We start from the raw sequence: 22663 nt of genomic DNA, 5'->3' as shown, positions 1-22663 counted from the left end.
CACTGTCGATCTTGATTATTCCCCATGGGCTAGGGAGCTTCACACATTGATGGTAGGTGGATGGGACTGCTTTCATATCATGTATCCAAGGCCTGCCAAGGATAACATTGCAACAAGATAGACAGTCAATAACACAAAATTTCTGGTAATTATGTAATCCTTCCACGTAGATTGGGAGTTTGATGTCCCCCAGAGTTTTCTTCGTTTCTCCACTGAATCCTACAAGCACGGAGGATCTTGGTGTGATGTCTGATTCTGGAATACCCATTTTCTTTAGAACATCAAGCTGGATAATGTTCACTGAGCTTCCTCCATCGATTAGGATCCTGCGGACAAAATGGTTAGAGATAAAGAGAGTAATAACCAAACTATCATGATGAGGATCCTGAATGTTAATGCGATCATCCTCATCGAACGTTATTATCTTCCCCTCTGAGACACTTGATGTTCTAATAGGTCTTTCTCCATTATCCATTTTTGACTCCTTTGCATGCCTTTTGGCCGCCGAGAAGGATGTACCACAGATGTCTGATCCTCCGGAAATAAAGTTGATCACTTGTGCATTTGCCGGAGGTGCTGGAGCCTTTTCAGGGATCCTTTCAGGATCCTGAGTCCTTTGCTTTTTTCTTCCCAACAATTCTTTTAGGTGCCCCTTGCTTAACAGATATCCAATCTCTTTTCTTAAAGCTATGCATTCTTCAGTCAGATGCCCGAAATCCTCATGGTATGCACACCATTTTGACTTGTCTTTAGTCCCGGATGGTTTATCATTCTTCCTGGGCCACCTAGCTTTTTCACCTAGATTCTGCATTGCAAGGATTAGTTCATGATTATCAACGGAAAAACAATATTCTGAGATTGGAGGATAATCTTCATCATCCTCTTCTTGGTCAACAGCATGCACATTCTGGTTCTCATTTCTATGGTAGGATTTGAATTTGTTGTTCTTGAAGGAGGATCCTTGCTTCTCCTGTTTTGAGGATCCTACTTGTCTCTCCTGGATCCTCTTGTCATCCTCTAGCCGGATGAACCTGAGTGCCCGAGTTCTTACTTCATCTAGATTCCTGCATGGTGTCATAACAAGATCATCATAGAATAGTGAATCCTTAAGCAGTCCCATCTTGAAGGCTTCAACAGCCGTAGCCATATCCAAGTTGGGAATGTCCAAGGATTCTTTACTAAATTTAGTTATATAATCCCTAAATGATTCATTATGACCTTGAGTTACCCTATATAAATCACTGGTTAATCTTTCAAATTTTCTACTACAAGAGAATTGGTTATTGAATAAATTAACTAAATTAGCAAATGAAGTAATAGAGTAAGGGGGAAGACTTAGCAGCCACTTAAGAGCTGATCCAGTAAGAGTGGATCCAAATCCTTTACATAGGCATGCTTCCTTCAACTTTTCTGGGATAGGATTGATCTCCATCCTCTCCCTGTATTGTGCTATGTGCTCCTCTGGATCCGTTGTACCATCATACAGCTTCATAGTAGGGATATGGAACCTTTTGGGTACCTCTGCATCACAAATTGGTGGTGCAAAGCGAGATACCTTGTGGCTTCCATCTGCAATCTCTGGGATAGGCTTGACTACCCCTGGAACACTTGAGATCATATCTTTTAGCTTCTGCAATTCCCTGGCCATAGCATGATTGATACCTGTATCCTGCATGAATCCATGGTTAGTGGTATGATAATTATTTAAAGTGTTACCTCCCATTGGGTTCAAGTTAGTGAATCCATATTGCTGGGATTCTGGAATAATGGAGGGACCAGTGGAAGCAATGGTCTGCATTGGAATGAAGTCCCCTTGATGGACATCTAGACTTCCTGTTTGCAAACTTTTTAGGGATCCTGGCATCTGGGAGGATCCTGGTATCTGGAAGGATCCTGGAACGAAGGAGGATCCTTGACCCTGGGATGATCCTGGAACAAAGTAGGATCCTTGAAACTGCTGTGCTCCCGGATAGGCTCCCGAATTCATGAAGGATCCCATATGCTGGGGATAGGATCCTGCCGGCTGAAAGTGTGAGCCTGATGCCTGAGTCATTGCTGTTGATCCAAGGTGCAATCCTCTTGATTCTCCCATAATTTGCACGTCTGGAATTTTCGATGGCTGAGAAGTGATCATTGGAGTATCAAATCTCAAGGATTTGGGCATCAGTGGGGAATGATCCTCTGCCGTTTTCTTTTGTCTTTTGAGATCTCCAATTTCCCTGAGGATCCTTTCATTAGTTTCATCCTGCCGCTGCATGCGATCCTTCATCTGCAAAATCAAAGTAAATACGTCACTAGTACTGGGAGTATAAGAATTCATAGCAGGAGAAGATGGAGGTTTAGAGTTAGTAGGAGTTGGTCTCTTCTCAGCATTCTTCTGGGATCCTGCCGGTGGAGGAGGCAGAGTGTTCTGAGACGAGGTGACTGCAGACATCGCCATGGACATGTTTTTCAATGATGAAGCCATGTAATTCTTTGAAATGATTTCGAACAAAAGGTTTTCTTATGAATGAAGCACCAATTGCCCCATGGTGGGCGCCAAACTGTTTTGGTCAAAAATCACACAAGGATAATGCAACCAAACTTTATGTAAATGGGGTATGATGCTTGGTTTATAGAAAAAGTAAAGGATCACTTCAGTGTGAAATATGCAAAGACACAATGATTTATACGAGGAAAAAGCCCTTGATCAATGTATGATCTCCGGCATAAAAAACCTCGGGTGATGGCAACTACCGATCACCAAACTTCAATATATCAAAATATGGTTACAACTTCGGATGATAATGAGCTGAGTACAAGGATCACTATCGTAATGTGTGTCTAAGCGTGTGAGAATTGTGTTGTTCGTTCTTCCAAATGAGGAAGAGAGTTATATATACAAGTGTAGGTGACCTATTTTAGGTAAAAAGACTAATAATCAGCTCATTATCCCTTTAGAAATAAAAGTAAATCTAGCCTAAATTATCGCCCTTAAATCATGCCAAGTTTCCATATCCTTCACAACGTCCATCTCCGATTAAGCACATGCCATAGTTGTGAAGACGTGTCCTTTAATTGTGATGCTAAGAGCGGATCCTGCTAGTCATTCCTGCAAAACAACATTGAATTCAACGAAAGCAACTGTTAGCATGAGGATCCTATGATGGTCCGTGATCCTGATCCTGGAACTCTGCTGAGGATCACTATCTGCCAAAGAAACAAGGATCACTGGTTAGGATCACATGTGAGGATCATGTATTGTAAAAATCCAGCCCTAACACATACATACATGATTACGTCTTCACTTATGTACTTACATACATGTCACATTCACTTATTGTAAGTTGAGCCTTATCTATAAACATATCAACATAAATCAATGCAATTACAAACAAACATAACCGACTAACTTCCAACAAACATGATGAACATTCCATTAACACGGTGAACATTCAGCAACATAATGAACATTCTATTAACACGATGAACATTCAGCAACATAATGAACATTCTATTAACACGGTGAACATTCAGCAACATAATGAACATTCCATTAACACGGTGAACATTCAACAACATAATGAACATTCTATTAACACGATGAACATTCAACAACATAATGAACATTCTATTAACACGATGAACATTCAGCAACATAATGAACATTCCATTAACACGGTGAACATTCTGCAATATAATGAACATTTTATTAACACAATGAACATTCAGCAACATAATGAACATTCTATTAACACGATGAACATTCAGCAACATAATGAACATTCCATTAACACGGTGAACCTTCAGCAACATAATGAACATTCTATTAACACAATGAACATTCAGCAACATAATGAACATTCTATTAACACGGTGAACATTCAGCAACATAATGAACATTCCCTTAACACGATGAACATTCAGCAACATAATGAACATTCTATTAACACGACAAACATTCAGCAACATAATGAACATTCCATTAACACAGTGAACATTCCGCAACATAATGAACATTCTATTAACACGATGAACATTCAGCAACATAATGAACATTCTATTAACACGGTGAACATTCAGCAACAAAATGCACATTCCCTTAACACGATGAACATTCAGCAACATAATGCACATTCCATTAACACAATGAACATTCAGCAACATAATGCACATTCCATTAACACAATGAACATTCAGCAACATCATGCACATTCCATTAACATGATGAAACTATCATCTTAATTTACATTAAGGATAGATGAAGTTCCTACGAACTTTCCTTGGTACTTACCCTTACCTGTAAATTCTTACTTGGTTTCCCTATATACCACATACTAAACTTCATTTATAAATAAGAAGTGATTTTAGAAATCACTTACCTTAAGTGTTCGTATTCGCATCCGTTTCCTCACCTCCTTTTGACCCGTTAACCTTCCATGCTTCCATCCATCTTGACATGATCCCTATACTTTCATGTCATCGCATTCACATTTTTGTTAGCATACATGATTGTACATATTAACAATCATATCAAATTCATGTTTCACATTTGACTTTCATTAGTCAATTCTAACAAGCATAAGGCATATTTCCACAAGTCAATCTTTCAAACTCATATAATTCATCATGTCATCACATATAGCACATATGTATATAACACGCATCATATGACTTTCTATAATATTACAATTGTGACAAAAGTCTAACATTGCTACTTATGCATAGTTGACTTTCAAAAAGTCAACAATTTATCATATGAACTTTCGACTTAACCTCATACATCCATGTCATTATAGTAGACTATACTAATGACACTATATACATTTCCTACTCACGATGCAATAAGCATACAACCACATGATCATCTAGTTACATGCACATACCAAACATATTTAATTCAGTTCATTCTAGTAACATAATTCTACAACTAACACCATGACCTATGCTTAACAACCCAACATCATTCTAACTTCATCCTGTTCTAATGATCTCATATGCTTCACATTTAGTGTACTTTTACTTATCAATTTTGATTAAGCAATTATTCAAACATGTAGTAAACATCATACCACTCCAACATAGAGTACAATATTCCAATGCATACTTTACCAAATAACATGGCCAACCAAATCCTACATGAATTCCATCTAAAGTTAGATTTCTCATGTTTATTTATCATCAAATACATCATATCCCCATATTATACGATTTCATCCATTACTTGCATACCATTTCATCTATTAATCTCACCTAGGCATTTCATCAAACACTTGGTGTGCATGCCACAATTTATGCATAATGTACAAGTGTTTCATGCTTTACTTCCTACTTCATGCTTTCATTCATCAATTAACACAAAAACATCAACAAATTCATATCACATTCAATCTACCTAACAAGAACGCATTACATACAACATAACACAACAAGATTTGAACATGGATTGGACTTGGGTGATCATTCAAGTCATCATCCTTACTAAAACAAATGGGTTTCACCTCTAAACATCAAATTAACCCAAACCATGCATAATCTATGTTTTATATGATGATTCTAACACATACTCATGCTCAATTTCATACAAATTCACGGATTAAAACATAACCCACTTCATAAAAGATCACCAATCTTAGTTTTAAAACATATCTTATGATCCCCTTGCTAAGGTGATCATTAATTCATGTTCGGTTGTGAATTTGAGCTTCGATTCACCCTTTAATTTGAAGCTTCTTGAAGATCTAGGGTTTGAACCCCTTGTTTTTCTCCAGAACACTCCACGCACACACACATATGATGTGTGTGTTGTGTGTTTAATTCTTTGTTTTATAAAACCTTAGTTTCCCATGTTACAATTTAGCCCCTCGTGTTTGCCACTTAAACATAATTGGCACAAACTTTCGTCATTTAATAGTTTTGGCTACCCATTTAACTAGGTTAAATAGCCTAGTTATTTATTTCATGATATGTCCTATAGGAACATACGACAAATATAAACATTCGGGTTTTGGGGTGTTACACATTTTTCCGGTTGGGTGTTGGGGGTGAGCCTTGCCATCTTTGTCGGATGCAGCTCGTCCGTGGTCATAACTTCTCTGCGGGCGTATATTATCGTGACCCCCGTCTCGGTCGGGAAACCGATGGCAGAGTGGGGGACGGATGTAATCATGTTGAAATCGCCTTGGGATTCTCGCCTGAGAAGTACATTGTATCTGGAGGTGTGAGGTAAAACCATGAAGTTTACTTCCTCTATTCGTGTGTTCCTCCCGTTGGTGAGGCGCACAGGGAAAGTAATTTGGCCCAGGGGGAATACGGTTTCTCCCGCAAATCCGGCCAAAGGGTAATCTACCGGCTGCAACCGATCTTTGTCTTCTTGATCAAACTGGTTGAAGCACTGCTCATATATAATGTCAGAAGTACTGCCCGGGTCGACGAATAATCGCTACGTACAGTAATTAGCCAGGTAGCGTGTAATGACGACGGCGCGCCTATTGCGCGGTCCGCCTCCGACTTTTGGAAAGATGACTTGTTCATCTCTCCAGTCATTGTCTAGTCTTCATGCCGCCTTGCACGGCCTTCCACGTCCTCCATTGATCATGTGGGTTTAGGCCACGTACATGGCCCGTTTACCCGTGGAGGTGCCCTCGTTGTAGGGGGTGATGCGCTTTGTTTGTTTTTGCGCAGCTGGCAACAGATGTTGCAGCTTCCCCTTTTTCAGGGCTCGCTCAATCTCCAGTCGGAGACTAATGCAGTTATTGGTTGTGTGGCCCGAGTCCTTGGGATACTCACAGTAAAGTGTGAGATCCTGGTTCTTTTTTAACTTCATAGGTTGGGCCGGTCGCAAGAATTATGCGTCCGTTAGGAGGACGTCACTTGGCGACTGATTGATCTCGGTCAAGTTACGGTCCCGAGATTCTTTCTTGGCTACCCGGTTTTCACGTTGGGCGTTGATTGTTGCCCTTACGTCGGGCAGGTAACTCCGTGGGACGTAAGGTTTGGAATCGTTGCCACGATTCCATATGTCCCAGTTGCGCTTGTTATTGGCGGGAGGATTGGTCTTCTGCTTGGGGCTGCGCCTTGACAGTGTGCGGTTTGAGCGACCGTTGGGTTTGGGCATATGTCTTAACCGCGGCCATGACGTCGTCCCATCTTTCTGGCAAGCCCTCCTTACCTGAGATGGTAATAACCATTTCGTCGTCCTTGACGGCCCGGATGAAATGGTTGCGTGCCATTTGATCTGCCACGTCGCCGATCTCGAGGCACACTTTATTGTAGCAGACGACAAACGACTCCAAAGTTCCGTTTGCTCCGCACCAGATGTTCATGACGTCCATGGAATCGCGTTTATGACGTCGCTACTGGCTGAAGTGTGTAAGGAACTATGCTTGCAAGTCTTCAAATGAAGCTAGTGATCCTACTGGAAAAGAATCGAACCAGACACTCGCCAGACCCGTGAGGGTCTGGGGGAAAAAATGACACCAAGTTGCTTCATCCCACTTGACGTTGCACCCCGCGCCGGTGAAAATGTTCATGTGGTCGTCTGGGTTGGCCGACCCATTATATTTCCCAATTGTTAGTGGGAATTTAGTCGTTGTAACATCGGCGTGGGCAATCTCCGGCACAAACTTTGAGTTTTGGGCCGCGGATTTTGGTCTGTAGGCCTGGGTTTGGTTGCGCTTAGCCGCGCGGAGGTATGTAGTGCAGGGTTTCGTTGGGGGGGCGTAATTGGGCCCTTCTGGTCGGCTGTTAGTTGCATGGGATTCCCCGCAATATGTATGGTTGTCCGGGTCGGTACGACCATAGCCTTCGTTGTGAGACTGCGGTCCCAGGCGGCTGTGGATGCCGGAGCCGCGATGGGCTGTAGACTGTCGCCTAGTTTCGCCATGAGGGCCTAGGCGGCTCTGTATAGGGCCCCTGCGGCGGGACCCATATGAGAAATCCTCCTCATTAAGTGTGCGAACCTCGCAGTAAGAGGAACCGCGGTACTCGTGCCTACTGCGAGAGGCTGGGTGTGTGGGGACTCTGCTGTCGTATTGCAAGATACGACCCGCAGGTGTATGTGGTGCGAGGGTGGGACCGCCAGGAATTTGCGTTTCAGCGCAAGCTTTATTGTATGTTGTGGCCAGCATAGTTTGTTGTTGGAAATACCAGGTATGGAGGTCCATGCCTAGAGGTATCACAGTAGCATACTGTGAAAAATCTGGTGCAGATGCGGGGGGAGTGCCCCCTGCTGTAGATGTGCCTATGTGGCCAATATTTTGGGCTGGGGGAGCATTCCCCGTAGGCCCTGGGTTTGCGGGGTTTAGATTTTCCCCGGTTGCATTATTTGGACGATCAGACATGATCTCAAGAAAGAAAGAGATGCGAAAAAAGTGCTAAGAGTAGCGGTGGGCGCCAATGATGAAACAGTGGGTTAACCAAGAGAGGTTAATTCACTGGTCTCGTAAAGTAGGGTTAATCCCTTCTTTCCGAGGATCGGTGGCTGGACCGTCAGCTGGGCTGTCTCCTGCACAAGGAAAACACACCGTGACTCGTAACAAGGAGGAATGGGTGGGGGTGCTCCTTGTTACCACTCTCTGGCGTGAGAATCAGTAATTTTCTTGAGAAGCAAAGTATGTGATAGTAGTAGTAGTAGTGAGAGAGTTGTGAAGAGATACCTCAAACCTGGTTTGGGATGGGTATTTATAGCCGAAGAGTGAAGGAGGATGGTTGAATTGACAGACTGACGACGCGCCGCCCTTATGCAGGTGTGTCAGGCTTGTCGGCTGTGGAGGTGAAGCCACGTCCTACTGCGGTGTCAGTCTGTTGCTTACGTATGGGCTGACAGGCGACTGTCATTGGTGCCACTTGCACTGCAGTGTCAGTCTCACTTGCCTTATGGGAAGGATGTGGTGCCTGCCGCATCGCTGCCTGTGGTAATCGCTATTGATTCCTTGTTCCCACTCTGGCAAAGACTGTGGGATGCGGTGCTAGGCAGCATCGTCGTTTATGGTGACTGTTGCTGTTGTCCAGATTCCTTGTCATAACGAAAGTGTTCATAGGATGCGGTGCTAGGCCGCATCGCTATGCGTACACCCGTTTTCATACACAAGGTAAGGAGATATTCATAGGATGTGGTGCCAGGCCGCATCGCTTATGCCTATCTTCATTTTCCCATCACTTGACAGATTGGATTCGACAGCTGTGTTCGCGCATGCCCGCACGGACACAGATAAGTTCTTGCTGGTGGGGGTTTTTGATAAGGGTAATGGTCACTCATGGTCGTGCCGACGCGAGATCTAGGACCATACCCCTTCAGGTATTAACCATTAAACGTTTTCAACATTTTAATAACTTTGTAAAATATCTTTTAACTCACTCAATTTTACGTACTTATTCTTATATACGGGTCGGTGTAAATTCAAGTTAGTTTACGTTTTAACGGAATTATTTTTTTTTAAAATAAGCCTGATGCAGGACATAACTTTTATTTATTTAAAATTCAAATTTCCTATTTTATCTTTTTACTTGTTTAGTATAAGTAGGGTATCTAGGGTTTTTTTTTCAGTTTTTGTTAATTATTGAATAGAAAGAACGTTGTTCTTGAACCCTTTGGTTCGTTCATCGCCTTTGATTAATGATTACGCTTTTGAGTCATTTGATCGCACGCGAAACTGCATCAGACTCATTAAAAATTTACTATATTTTCATGCTTTTTTTATGGACGTATTCAGTTAGTGTACGTGTCGATATAAATTTTGTTTGGAAACGAATCGGCTCAAATATATTACGTTTTCATTAGACGGTATAATTTCGAGTTACTTTACGTTTCATGAGTCATGTCAAATATTCTATGTTTTTGTGCTTATTTTTATCGGCGTTTATCGTTGGTCTATGTTTTAACGTTAATGCACGTGTTGGTATAAATTCAAGTTTGTTTACATTTCGATGTAATGACATTTTGACCTCTTGGAGTTGTACATGCTTATTTTTATGTACGTATTGCTATAAATTAAATTTGGTTTACATTTTGACGTAATTTATAAAAAAATGAGTCATGTCAAATATAATATATTTTTGTGATTATTTTTATGGACAATTTCAATTGGCCTACGTTTTAATCGATAAGCAATTGCAAAAAAAATTACTACGCTCAAATTACGTTAGGAAAACCTACCACGCAATACGGGAATCAGTTTACTAAAAATAGGGAGTATGTTTTTTTTATTAAAGTTTAAGAATAAAAAATATATTAGAGGTTAATATTCAATCTCAATCCGTATATATATATATATATATAGGGTCAGGATCATTTCAGAACCATAAATATTTACAGAACTCGCAGAACTCCTAATAAACAATCTTTTTATTTATATATTTTTATGTTTAGGATAATTTTATCATTTATTATGTGTATTTTTACGATTACATACACGTTAAGAGTAATTTTATCATTTTTATATGTAATTTTATAATTACACATATGTAAACTAGTTTTTTTTACATATATGTAATTAGTTATAACACACATATATATATATATATATATATATATAATTTTGGCAATTAAATATATGTAAACTACTTTTAACATGTATGTAATCAAAGAAATACATATAATAGATGATAATATATCCAAAATACAAAAACTTATATATAAAATATTGTTTATTAAGAGTTCTGAAAATTTTGTAGTTATTTAGAGTTCTGAAATGAACTCGACCCTATATATATATATATATATATATATATATATATATATATATATATATATATATATATATATATATATATATATATATATATATATATATATATATATATAGGAACAGGATCAGGATAGAACGCCTCAAAGTGTGAGAACGGTGAGAATGATTCTCAGCCACAAGATCTTAGTGGTTTGTGGCTGAGATTGATGCGGTGGCATTTTTGTAAATAATAGGGGCCTTAGAACTACCAGGAGGGGGTAAAATAGGAAGATCCAAACAAAGGTGCACATGCTAATCACATGCCATTTTCCCCCATCATATTTTAAACGACAATAACTTTTTTATACGTGATTATTTTTCGAAAAAAATTACACCATAAAACTCAGCGTTTTTTTAATCTTTCCAACGAGTATACTATTGATATACTTTTCGAAAAAAAATTAACTGGTTTTATGGCGTTTTTCTGAACTAGATGTTTTATGGCGTTTTTCTGAACTAGATGTTTTATGGCGTTTTAGACTAGGTATTTTCTTGGCGTTTTTCTGGACTAGGTATTTTTATGGCGTTTTAACTAGTTATTTTCATGGCGTTTTTCTAAACTAAGTGTTTTATGGCGTTTTCAACTGAGTTTTTTCATGGCGTTTTTCTGAACTGGGTGTTTTATGGCGTTTTTACACTAGTACAAATTATGATTTTTCTGAGCTCAAAAAATATTAATTTAGGCGGTTAGACACATAAACCACCCAAAAATCAGCACAAATAATGGCTAAAAAATGGTTTTTTTGAGCTGTTGTAAATTATAGCTCAAAAAATAGCTTTTTGTGTGTATGGCATTTTAACTGTGTATTTTCATGGCGTTTTACTGAATTGGGTGTTTTTATGGCGTTTTATTTGAACACCCAGTTCATGTGAGTGGGTTTTTTGATAATATTATCCATTAGTGTAATTTAACATCAATGCCACATGTCACCACCAAAATCGTTCTCACCGTTCTCACACTTTTCATCGTTTTCTCTAAATCATGACCCTATATATATATATATATATATATATATATATATATATATATATATAGGGGGCCGCTAGAATGAGAACCACCTCGAGTTGTAAGAACCGCGGGAACCACACCGTACGAATAACTAAACCACTAAATCTCACCTTTTCCACAAAAGCAACTCACGAATAGTTTTATTTTATTTGCAAAACGGCTAAAAGTAATACAAAACAACACCTGCTTTGTGAGACATCATAGATCTGGCTTTGATGGCCATAAGAAGGGGTTTTTGGGGATCGGTGCCGTCGTAGGTTTTCAGGTCCTCTTCGGAGATCTCACCAAGCTGGACCGGTGGCAGAAGAGGCTGCACGTCTTCTTCGAAAGATCTTGGCCGGTGTTGGTGGTGATCGGAGGATCCTCCGAACAGAACGGAGAAGATGTAGTAGACGGCGATACCGGCGGCGATTACGGTGAAGAAGGTGTTGGGAGAGAGTCCGGTGTATGCTGTTATGGATTGTTCTAAAGTCTCTAGGAATTCTACTGCCATTGTTGACTTGTTGGGATGATGATGCTCTGGTTATCTACTAGTCGGCCGTGGCGGCGGCGCCGTTGCCGGAATTCGCCATCGGTCTCTCTCTCTCATCTCTCTGTCACCCCAACCCCGCCACTATCCGCCGCCCCCTAAATCGCTGGTGTGGAGCCGCCGATACTACTAACCACTACCACAACACCACCGTTCCGATACTACTAACCACCGTTCCTGAACTACTCGCCACCGGTCTCTCTCTCTCTCTCATCTCTCTGTCACATAAACTGCAAGTTATGTGTGTGTTTGGTTTAGTTGGGGGGCTAGGGTTTACAATATGATGAGAATAAGGAGGGGAAAGAGATAAGGTGTTTCTCTTTTGAGATCCAGATGAGAGTTCAAAATTTGCTCAAAAAGAAATACAGAGATGATGACATTTAAATGAGAGAGGAAAGAGGAGAGAAGTAATTAAAAATTCAGAGATTTAAATGAAGGGAGAGGTGGATTTGACATTTGGGGTAAATGACTAAAATACCTCTTTTTCTGATTGGTTGAGAGTGGTTCTCGCGGTTCTTACAACTGGAGGTGGTTTTCATTTTAGCGGCCCCCTATACATATATATATATATATATATATATATAGTGGAGGGTTCAAATGAGAAGAAATTCTTTGTAAGAAGAAAAAAGAAGAAATTTCAACCAATAGGAATGCTTCATTAGACTTCATTTAATATTTGTACTTAATGAAACTATAAGGGTATATTAGTAAACTTACATATATCATTAATTGGTAGTTTCATCTTTAATAACTAATTATATTAAATTTGTAACCTATTTTTAAGATATATATTTTTCACAAAAAATAAAAATAAAAATTCATTTATAGTGTAGGATAAATACAAGGCGTGTAGGATAAATTACGAGTTGTGTAGGATAAATTTCAATATGTGTAGGATAAATTTCGAAATGTGTAGGATAACTTTTGACGTGTGTAGGCAAAAATATTTAGTGTTGAGGATTATAGTCTTAATGACTAATTAATTAGTCAAACATAATAATAAATAAGATGAGAAAAAACTATTTAATGTTTTACAATTGTACCCTTTTATTTTTTTTCTTCTCAATAAAATTTTCTTCTCAAATGAACCTTCCCATATATATATATATATATATATATATATACACTCACATTAACATCATACACACTTAATCTACGTACAATGAATGACTTTGGCGTGCATGTTGGATTACTAACTATTTTAGGTCGATGATAGAATGCAATCATGACATCTCAAGATAGTGTGCATGCTTAATGAAGGCAAGAAAACATGCTTTGCTTTCAAGTCTTACTACTTGCTACACTCTGTATCTACCAAATTCATTCTTATTGTTGCAATAGGCTGTCATCAACAAATATTTCCACCACATTTAAAAGAAATTATGAAAACAAATTAAGATGGCAAGGTGAGAAGTAGAAGATGTGTTTGTTTATCATTCTAAATAAAATAAAACTAATTTAAAACTAACCAAAATATATTTTTAATTTTTTAACGTAATAATAAATAAAATAAAACTAATTTAAAACTAACAAAATATATTTTTAATGTAATAATAATTAATATATATATAGGAACAACATCAGAAGAGAACGCCTCAAAGTGTGAGAACGGTGAGAACGATTCTCAGCCACAAGATATTAGTGATTTGTGTTTGAGATTGATGCGATGGCATTTTTGTAAAGAATAGGGGCCTTGGAACTACCAGGATGGGTAAAATAGAAAGATTCAAACAAAGGTGCACATGCTAATCACATGTCATTTTCCCCCATCATATTTAAACGACAATAATTTTTTTATACGTGATTATTTTTCGAAAAAAATTACACCATAAAACTTAGCGTTTTTTTATCTTTCCAACGAGTATACTTTTGATATACTTTTCGAAAACAATTAACTGAGTTTTATGGCGTTTTTTTGAACTGGGTGTTTTATGGCGTTTTAGACTAGGTATTTTCATGGCGTTTTTCTGAACTAGGTGTTTTATGGCGTTTTAACTAGGTATTTTTCATGTCATTTTTCTGAACTGAGTGTTTTATGGCGTTTTCAACTGAGTTTTTTCATGGCGTTTTTCTGAACTGGGCATTTTATGGCGTTTTTACACTAGTACAAATTATGATTTTTCTGAGCTCAAAAAATATTAATTTAGGCGGTTAGACACATAAACCGCCCAAAAATTAGCACACATAAACTTACACGCACATTTTTTGAGCTATATGGCTCAAAAAAATGGTTTTTTTTTGAGTTGTTGTAAATTATAGCTCAAAAAATATATTTTTTTTGCGTGCATAACAATAGCTTTTTTGAGTGTTTTATGGCGTTTTAACTGGGTATTTTCATGGCGTTTTTCTGAATTGGGTGTTTTTATGGTGTTTTATTTTGAACACCCAGTTCAAGTGAGTGAGTTTTATGACAATATTACCCCTTGATGTAATTTAACATCAATGCCACATGTCACCACCAAAATCGTTCTCACCGTTCTCACACTTTTCACCGTTATCTCTAAATCCTGGCCCTATATATATATATAGAAACAGGATCAGGAGAAAACGCTCAAAAGTGTGAGAACGGTGAGAACGCATCCTGGCCCAACACGTGTCATGCGGCATAGAGAAGGGCGGAGGAGCTTTTTTGTCCTTTTATCTTCTGCTTTTACAGTTCCGCTTTTCCCAATATTGTTTTATTTTTAGGGGTTTAAGATTTTTGGCGTTAACCAAATTCAATAATTAATGGCATTTAATGGTTTCATTGTATTAACATTTTGGCGTTTATGACGTTTATGGCGTTTTTCAAATCGTATGCCATTGGAACCCAGGGGGGTCAGGAAATCTATCTGAATGGCGTTTTTTCAAGGCGTTTTAAACAAGATGGCCCATAGTTCTATTATTTTTTATATACATTTTGGCGTTTGTGGTATGTTGGCGTTTTACAATTGTAAGATTATATTACAACCACAGGGAAAAGATAGAAGCGAAGAAAATAAATTAAAAATCATAATCGGATCTCTCTTCACAATTTTCACTGTCATCAGCCTCTCTCTTCTTTAATAGTACAAGAACTATCACCAAATATATGGCGTCTTATGTAAAACTTAACAAACCTATCAGTTTGATTATTTTGCCTGCTCGTCTGTTGAAGTGGCTTTTTGTGGATGTTTGGGTACATAGATCTATGACGTGTGAGTGGGTTTTTCGCTTTATCTTCATCTTGATCTTCATCTTTATAATCATCCCACTCTTCAATGTCATTGATCTTTTTTCCTCATCCAAGCCTTATTCAAGAATAAAGAACACAAAATGACATTCGATTGTCATCAGTATCTTTTTCTTGAAGATTTGTCTATCTCATGCAGCAAAATCTTTCTGAGTTACTCCTCTCAGCTAACAATCCATTCAGTGAAACTTCACGAAGAACAATACTAAATATTCAAGATAGCATATTAGCCATCTTTGATTTTTTTTTTTTAATTTTTTGGCGTTTTAAAGTGAGTGGTATTTAGTAGTATTTGGCGTTTGTTTTTATGGTTTGATTAAATGAAAGTTGCTAAGGGTTATTATTTTATAGGATTTTTTTTTTGCGGCATAGGTTAGACGGTGCATTATTACAATAAAGTATTCGTCGTTTCAGTTACTGTTTGTAATTGTTGTTTTTGATAAGCTTTTTTTCTCTGAAGTCTGTAACACGTCCCGTCTTTCAAGTTTTGTGTTTTAGATTCTAATATAATAAATTTTCCGTCTCTTCATTTTTACTGTTTTGCAGTTACTGTTTCTAGTTACATTTTGAAGTTTGATTTTTATTTTTTTTTTATTTTTTTGGGTTTTTTATAATACTATTCCAAAGTAATTTTATTATAGTTTGGGAGTTTTTGGGGGCGTTTTACGGCATGATAGCGTTTTAACAAGCATTTTGGCAATCTGGCGTTTTTATTATATATGGCGTTTTATTATATAACAATCAACTGAAAAAGAAAATTAAAAAAAAAGAATATATAAACAATTGATCTTCCAAATCTTCACTGTCACCAGTCTCTTTCTTCTTTTTTAAATCATCTTAACTGGCTGGTTCGACTTTCGTATGATTTCATTTTGTTTTTTTTTTCAAGTAGTTTTTTTTTGTGGCTGTTTGGAAGCACAAAGCCTGACATCAGCATATTTTTCTTGGAGATTTGTCCATCTCATGCAGCAAAATGTTATTGAGTTTAGACCCTTCAGCCAACAATCTTGAACTTTCCAATGAACGATGTTTTATTTTTTAATTCTGGTGTTTTACCGATAAAAAGAACACCACCAAATAAAAGCACCTTCAACCTCAAAATTTGATCATGCTAAAATCAATAATATTTTGCTGTATGAGATGGACAACATTGTTAATCCTCGGTTAAGAAAGATAACTGACAATGTTGTCCATCCCATACAGCTAAACTTTATTGACAACAAACCTCAATATTGTTTTTGTATGTTTTGGCGTTATAAATTGGATGGAAGTTGAGGATAAGTCAATAAGATTTTACTCAATGAAATGGACAATATCCTCACTTAAGGATTTTGTTCATTACATTGAGCGAAAGCTTACAGATAACCAAACTGAATTTCAAAAAACGTTTTGGTTTAGAAGATATTTGATGTTTGGGTTTTTTGGCGTTTCTAAGACGAATGGTATATATTAAATATGACGTTTGGGGTTTTGTTTGTGTTTTTAATTGAAGGTCTGATATGTTGTATATATAGAATTTTTTTGGCGGTTTTTTTAGGCAGGATTTTATTATAATTAAGTTTGACGTTTTATATCTAATGGCGTTTTTAGTTAGAATGGTGTGTGATTTTTGTGTGGCGTTTTATTTTCATGAGATGGAGTTTTGTGTGGAGAAGTCAAAAGACCCTTTTACCCTTAATGAAGAGCGCCAGATTAACAAAAGTGATTTTATTTACGAAAACGCCACCGCGTCATCTAGTTTATAGATTGTTTTGATCTGACGATCCATAAGCGTTCTCTCCGTTCTCACGCTTTTGAGCGTTTTCTCTAAATCCTGACCATATATATATATATAGGGTAAGGTTTATTTGAGAACTACCTTTATTACGAGAACCGCGAGAACCAATGTGAACACAACAAAATAACCTAAAAAAACCCAAAGAAAACCTAACCCCCACCCCACCCCAAAACCTAAACCCCCCCCCCCCCTAAAAAAAAAAAAAAAAAAAAAAACCTAAACCTCACCCCCGAAAAACCTAACCCCCCTCACCCCCACCCAAGCTAAATGCTAAAAACTGAACCTAAAAAAAAAAAACCTAACAAAAATCTAAAAAACACAATTTTTTTTTTAATATTTTAACCTCCAAATCGCTACTTTAGTAGCCAAAATTTTTTTTTTTAAATTTTTTAGTAACAAAAATTAGCTATTTTGAGGTAAAAAAATATTTAAAAAAAATTTGTGTGTTTTTTAGGTATTTTTTGTTGTGTTCACATTGGTTCTCGCAGTTCTCGCAATAAAGGGTGGTTCCTAACGGATCCTTCTCCTATATATATATATATATATATATATATATATATATATATAATCTAGGTCTTATATTTTTTTTATCAATGGTTGTGAATCAAAATATAATTTTTTTCTACTTTTAATTAATACTTTAGTTAATAAGGGTATGATAGACATTTTGATGTAGAATAGTAATAAATATTAAAAGGGTTACTCAAGTCTTATTAATGCCACCATAATTTCTTCTTTCACAACCATTAATGTGTTGGTTCTACACTAATTTTATTAGAAGTGACCAAATTATTTAAAAGTGTTGGGGTCCTACACGTATTTTATTATGAGTCGCAAAATTATTTAAAAGTGTTGTAGTCCTACACATTATGTACCTTACACCAAAACATAAAAATATGGTGTAGGAAACATTGTTTTTATTGTGTAAGAAACGTTAAATATGTAGGATCATGTGCATGATTGTTTTTATTGTGTAAGGTGTAAAACTATATTATAGGATGACTCATTTAATGATTAGGGTTCATTAATTTGAATAACAAAAATAAAGAATAGACTCATTAAATAATTTATTCAAATTATCTTTGTACCCTTTATTCTTAATTTATAATTTCTTCTCATTTGAACTCTACACTATATATATATAGGAGAAGGATCATTTAGGAACCACCCTTTATTGCGAGAACCGTGAAAACCAATGTGAACACAACCAAAAATACCTAAAAATAGCTAAAAAACACACAAAAAAATTTTTTAAATACTTTTTTAACGAAAAATCACTGGATTTCGTTATTAAAATAAATTATTTTTAAAAAAATTGGCTACTAAAGTAGCGATTTTTCATTAAAAAACTTTTTTTTGTGTTTTTTAGATTTTTTTAGCTTTTTTGAAGGGTTTAGTTTTTAGTATTTAGCTTGGATTGGGTTGGGGGGGGGGGGGTTAGGTTTTTTTTTTGGTTTTTTGGGGTTTAGAGCTTGTGTTCACATTGGTTCTCGCGGTTCTCGCAATAAAAGTGGTTCTCGCATGAACCCTACCCTATATTGGGTTTAAGTTTCGCAAATTGTTTAGATTAATTAATAACCCTGAATTAATTAAAAGATTTACAAGATAATAAAAGTGGATAAAAGAATGAAGTGTCATTAGAGAAGTAAAGGACAATCTTTATAATCATATACCCAACAGTTAAAAGACCCAACCACCATCTGTAAGATAAAGACCCCCTCACACATACATACATACAATATACTTATAAATAGCTTTAGAATCTTGAGCTATCTCTAAGCCTTCTCTCTAAGACAAGTTATATATATTAAGTATTCTCTAAGACAAGTTATATACATATCAAGTATAACAGAAATGGAGAAGGTGGCAGTGGTTGCAACGTTGATGGCCATGGTGGTTTGTGGTTCATTGATGGAGACAGCCATTGCAGCAGTGTACACAGTCGGAGACTCATCTGGATGGACCACCATTGGTAATGTTGATTACAAACAGTGGGCTGCTATTAAAACCTTCAAAGTTGGGGATACTATAGGTATGTATGTTTATCTCCTACTCTTTTGTCTTCTTCAGGTTTGGTTTCATTTGGTCTGTTATATGTTGCATAAACACCCGAGTTGAAGCATCGTTTTCGTCATTTGAGGCAGTATTACATCAAATAACTCATATTCTCGTTCTAATTAAAAGCCCTGAAACATCAGTTTGTAATTCGGAAAAAATCTTAACTCCGTTAAGCTATATTTAATGCAGACTATTATCTGCCAAAAGTGAATCACTTCAGATTATTATCGGTCAGTAACTGAGTTGAGATTATTATCTACCAAATTGAGAAAACTGAGATTATTTAAATCCAATTTGCCTCAAACTGCACAAATTAGTATAAATTCAAATTCAAATTTGAATTGAATTTCTTATTTGTTAGTATTAATAATTGCAGCACAAAGTGGTGCTTCTGTATCATCATAGTGAATAATTGCCTCTCATAGTGCTCCTTTCTCGTCCAATACATAAAGTATTTTTTTTTTCCATTTTCTGCATTTATTTCTATTTGAAATTCAAATAAATAAAAGAAGTTTTATTTGAAATTCAAATAAATAAAAGAAGTTTCATGTCCTCATCGTTTTCTGTTTTTTTTAACTATGTTTCTGTTTAAATTAGACCATTGATTTTGCTTTTGATTAACAACAAAGCTAAAAAAAAATCTTAGGGGTTCGGGCCTTTTTGAGTGGCCTATGCCATGCCCAAGATTCCTTTTCTTTTTCAGTTTTATACTAGTGAAACAATGTGGTTTATTTAATTAAGTCTTTCATATTTAATACAAGAAACTTATATACAACATGTTTTTCTATGACACCATATCATGTTACTTACATTAATAACATGTCATTCTAATAATTTTGTTATTCTAGTATTCACATACAACAAGCAGTTTCACAATGTGATGCAAGTCAAACATGCCGACTATAGATCCTGCAACGCCTCAACACCCATTGCAACCCACTCTACTGGCAATGACTCGATTGTCATCAAGACATACGGCCACCACTTTTACATGTGTGCGGTCCCAGGACATTGCCAAGCCGGACAAAAGGTTGACATTAACGTCGAACGCGATTCTTCTACAATGGCTCCATCTTCATCGATATCAAATCCACCAACATCGTCTTTTTTGCCATCTCCATCCTCTGCCCCCACAAGCTCCACATTAAGTAAGCCTAATTCGGTAGGCAAAGCAACTTCATCAACTATATCGCATATTACGGTAGCGTTGGCTATAGCTATGTTTGTTGGTATTATGTGAGGGTTTGATCCATCTGTCTCAGTGAACGTCATTGGAGGGGAACTACTCACATTTTGTGTTGATTTCTTATGAAAATAGGCATGTTGATGTTCTTATGTAACGGAGATTTTTCTTTTATATGTAATTGGCTAGACCCACATATTCAATAATAACAAAGTTCCAAGATATGCAATGCACTACTAGAAAATCTGCCAATTCTTATCCGTTGTTTAAATGGTGTATTTCCATGGTATCGGTTGCAAATTTGTTATTTTGGAGGGACCTTTTGTAGGGGTGAGCATTTTAAACTAACCGACCCGAGCTGACCCGAGAACCGAAGTCATTGAACTTTGATACCCGATTTAATACCCTAAATTTTGGTTCTTTATGAATACGGTTCTATCGGTCCGTAAATCAATACCCGACCCGACAATAAAACACGTTTTCCCTCTTTTAGTTGAAGCCACGATACACACACAGAAACCACATAAAGTTTCTCTGATCGATGAAATACTCAATTCAAGCTTTGAACTTTGGTGTATGACATTAACAAATCAAGCAGTCTTTCCTTATTTCAATCCATTTCATCGAAATGCAGGTATGAATTCTTTAAATTTTATTCATTGTCAATTGTCAAGCAAGCCTACTAGTTAGAATTCATTTCAATGACCAGCAAATATTTTTTTGTTTGTGATATATAATTGGTTCCCCAATCATTGTTATGAAAATTGCAAGTAAATCAAGCTTCATGGATTGTTTATGTATCATGGTAATGTCTAATGTTCATGGTAAAACTCATTGCACACCAAATGTTCAATAAAATGTCGGAATGAAATATTTGAATGCTACCGAAGGTTGAGGTGTGTGATATATTTAATATTTTCATTGCTAAATGTAGGAAAACATCGAAAGTTGTAACCAAAGTCGGTTTTACTTGGTATTTTGGACCGGAACCGACCTGACCCGAATCCTCGAGATAAATAGGATCCGACTAACTAACCTACATGCTACAATACAAATTTTGCATGTTTTTATTTTCTTATAAAAGAATCCATAGATGTCGTGTCGTGAGAAACTTTGTTACATTCATTCAAATTACCCGAAGTTGGAGGGATAGTGCCAGGCAAATATAAAAAGAAGTCGGAGGAATAGTGCCAGACAGCTTGTCTAGACAGCTTGTCTGGAACTTCTCTATTGGACCACCCCATATTTAATTTAATTTTATTTTTAGCTTAAAATTACGGTTTTGTCCTTTGTTTAAAACCCTACGTATACAAAAAGAAGTTGGGGGAATAGTGCCAGGCAGCTTGCCTGGCACTTCCCTATTGGACCACCCCATATTTAATTTAATTTTATTTCTAGCTTAAAATTACGGTTTTGTCCTTTTTTTAAAATTACGTTTTCGCTCCTAATTCAAAATAAATTTATACTTTTGCCCTGGCTCCAAATTTACGCTTTTGCCCTCAATTCAAAAACCCATTTCTAATTCTATTCCCAGTTTAAATTTACGGTTTCGCCCTCCGTCTAAAATTACGCTTCCCCCCCCCCCTTCAAAATAAAAATATGTTTTTGCACCTAGCTCAAAATTACGATTTTGCCCCAACTCAAATTCACGTTTTTGCTCACAGTTCAAAACAAAATTATGTTTTCCCACATATACAAAAAGAAGTTTGGGGGGGGGGGATAGTGCCAGGCAGCTTGCCTGATACTTCCCTATTGGACCACCCCATATTTAATTTAATTTTATTTCTAGCTTAAAATTGCGGTTTCGTCCTTTGTTTAAAATTACGTTTTCGCCCCTAATTCAAAATAAATTTATATTTTTGCCCTGGCTCCAAATTTACGCTTTTTCCCTCAATTCAAAAACCCATTTCTAATTTTATTCCCAGTTTAAATTTACGGTTTCGCCCTCCGTCTAAAATTACGCTTTTGCCCCCCCCCCTCAAAATAAAAATATGTTTTTGCACCTAGCTCAAAATTACGATTTTGCCCCCAACTCAAATTTACGTTTTTGCCCACAGTTCAAAACAAAATTATGTTTTCCCCATAGCTCAAAATTATGATTTTTCCCTCAGTTTAAAATTATGATTTTGCCCCCAGTTCAAAATATTTTTACGATTTTGCCATCTGTTCAAAATTATGGTTTTGCTCCCA

The 22663-nt window shown here is 36.7% G+C and overlaps 1 protein-coding gene across 1 annotated transcript; it reads left to right on the top strand.

The window, feature by feature from the left end:
* Nucleotides 1-18981: 18981 nt before the first annotated feature.
* Nucleotides 18982-20725, top strand: LOC110936705 (mavicyanin). Its single transcript, XM_022179120.2, has 2 exons — nt 18982-19264; nt 20139-20725. The coding sequence occupies exons 1-2, from the start codon at nt 19087-19089 to the stop codon at nt 20528-20530; spliced, it is 570 nt and encodes a 189-aa protein (XP_022034812.1). The 5' UTR covers nt 18982-19086; the 3' UTR covers nt 20531-20725.
* Nucleotides 20726-22663: the final 1938 nt, after the last annotated feature.

The sequence above is a fragment of the Helianthus annuus genome, chromosome 4, assembly GCF_002127325.2.
Source record: "Helianthus annuus cultivar XRQ/B chromosome 4, HanXRQr2.0-SUNRISE, whole genome shotgun sequence".
Taxonomy (NCBI): domain Eukaryota; kingdom Viridiplantae; phylum Streptophyta; class Magnoliopsida; order Asterales; family Asteraceae; genus Helianthus; species Helianthus annuus.
Note: the sequence above shows the minus strand (reverse complement) of the source record. Positions and strands in the feature narration are given on the sequence as shown.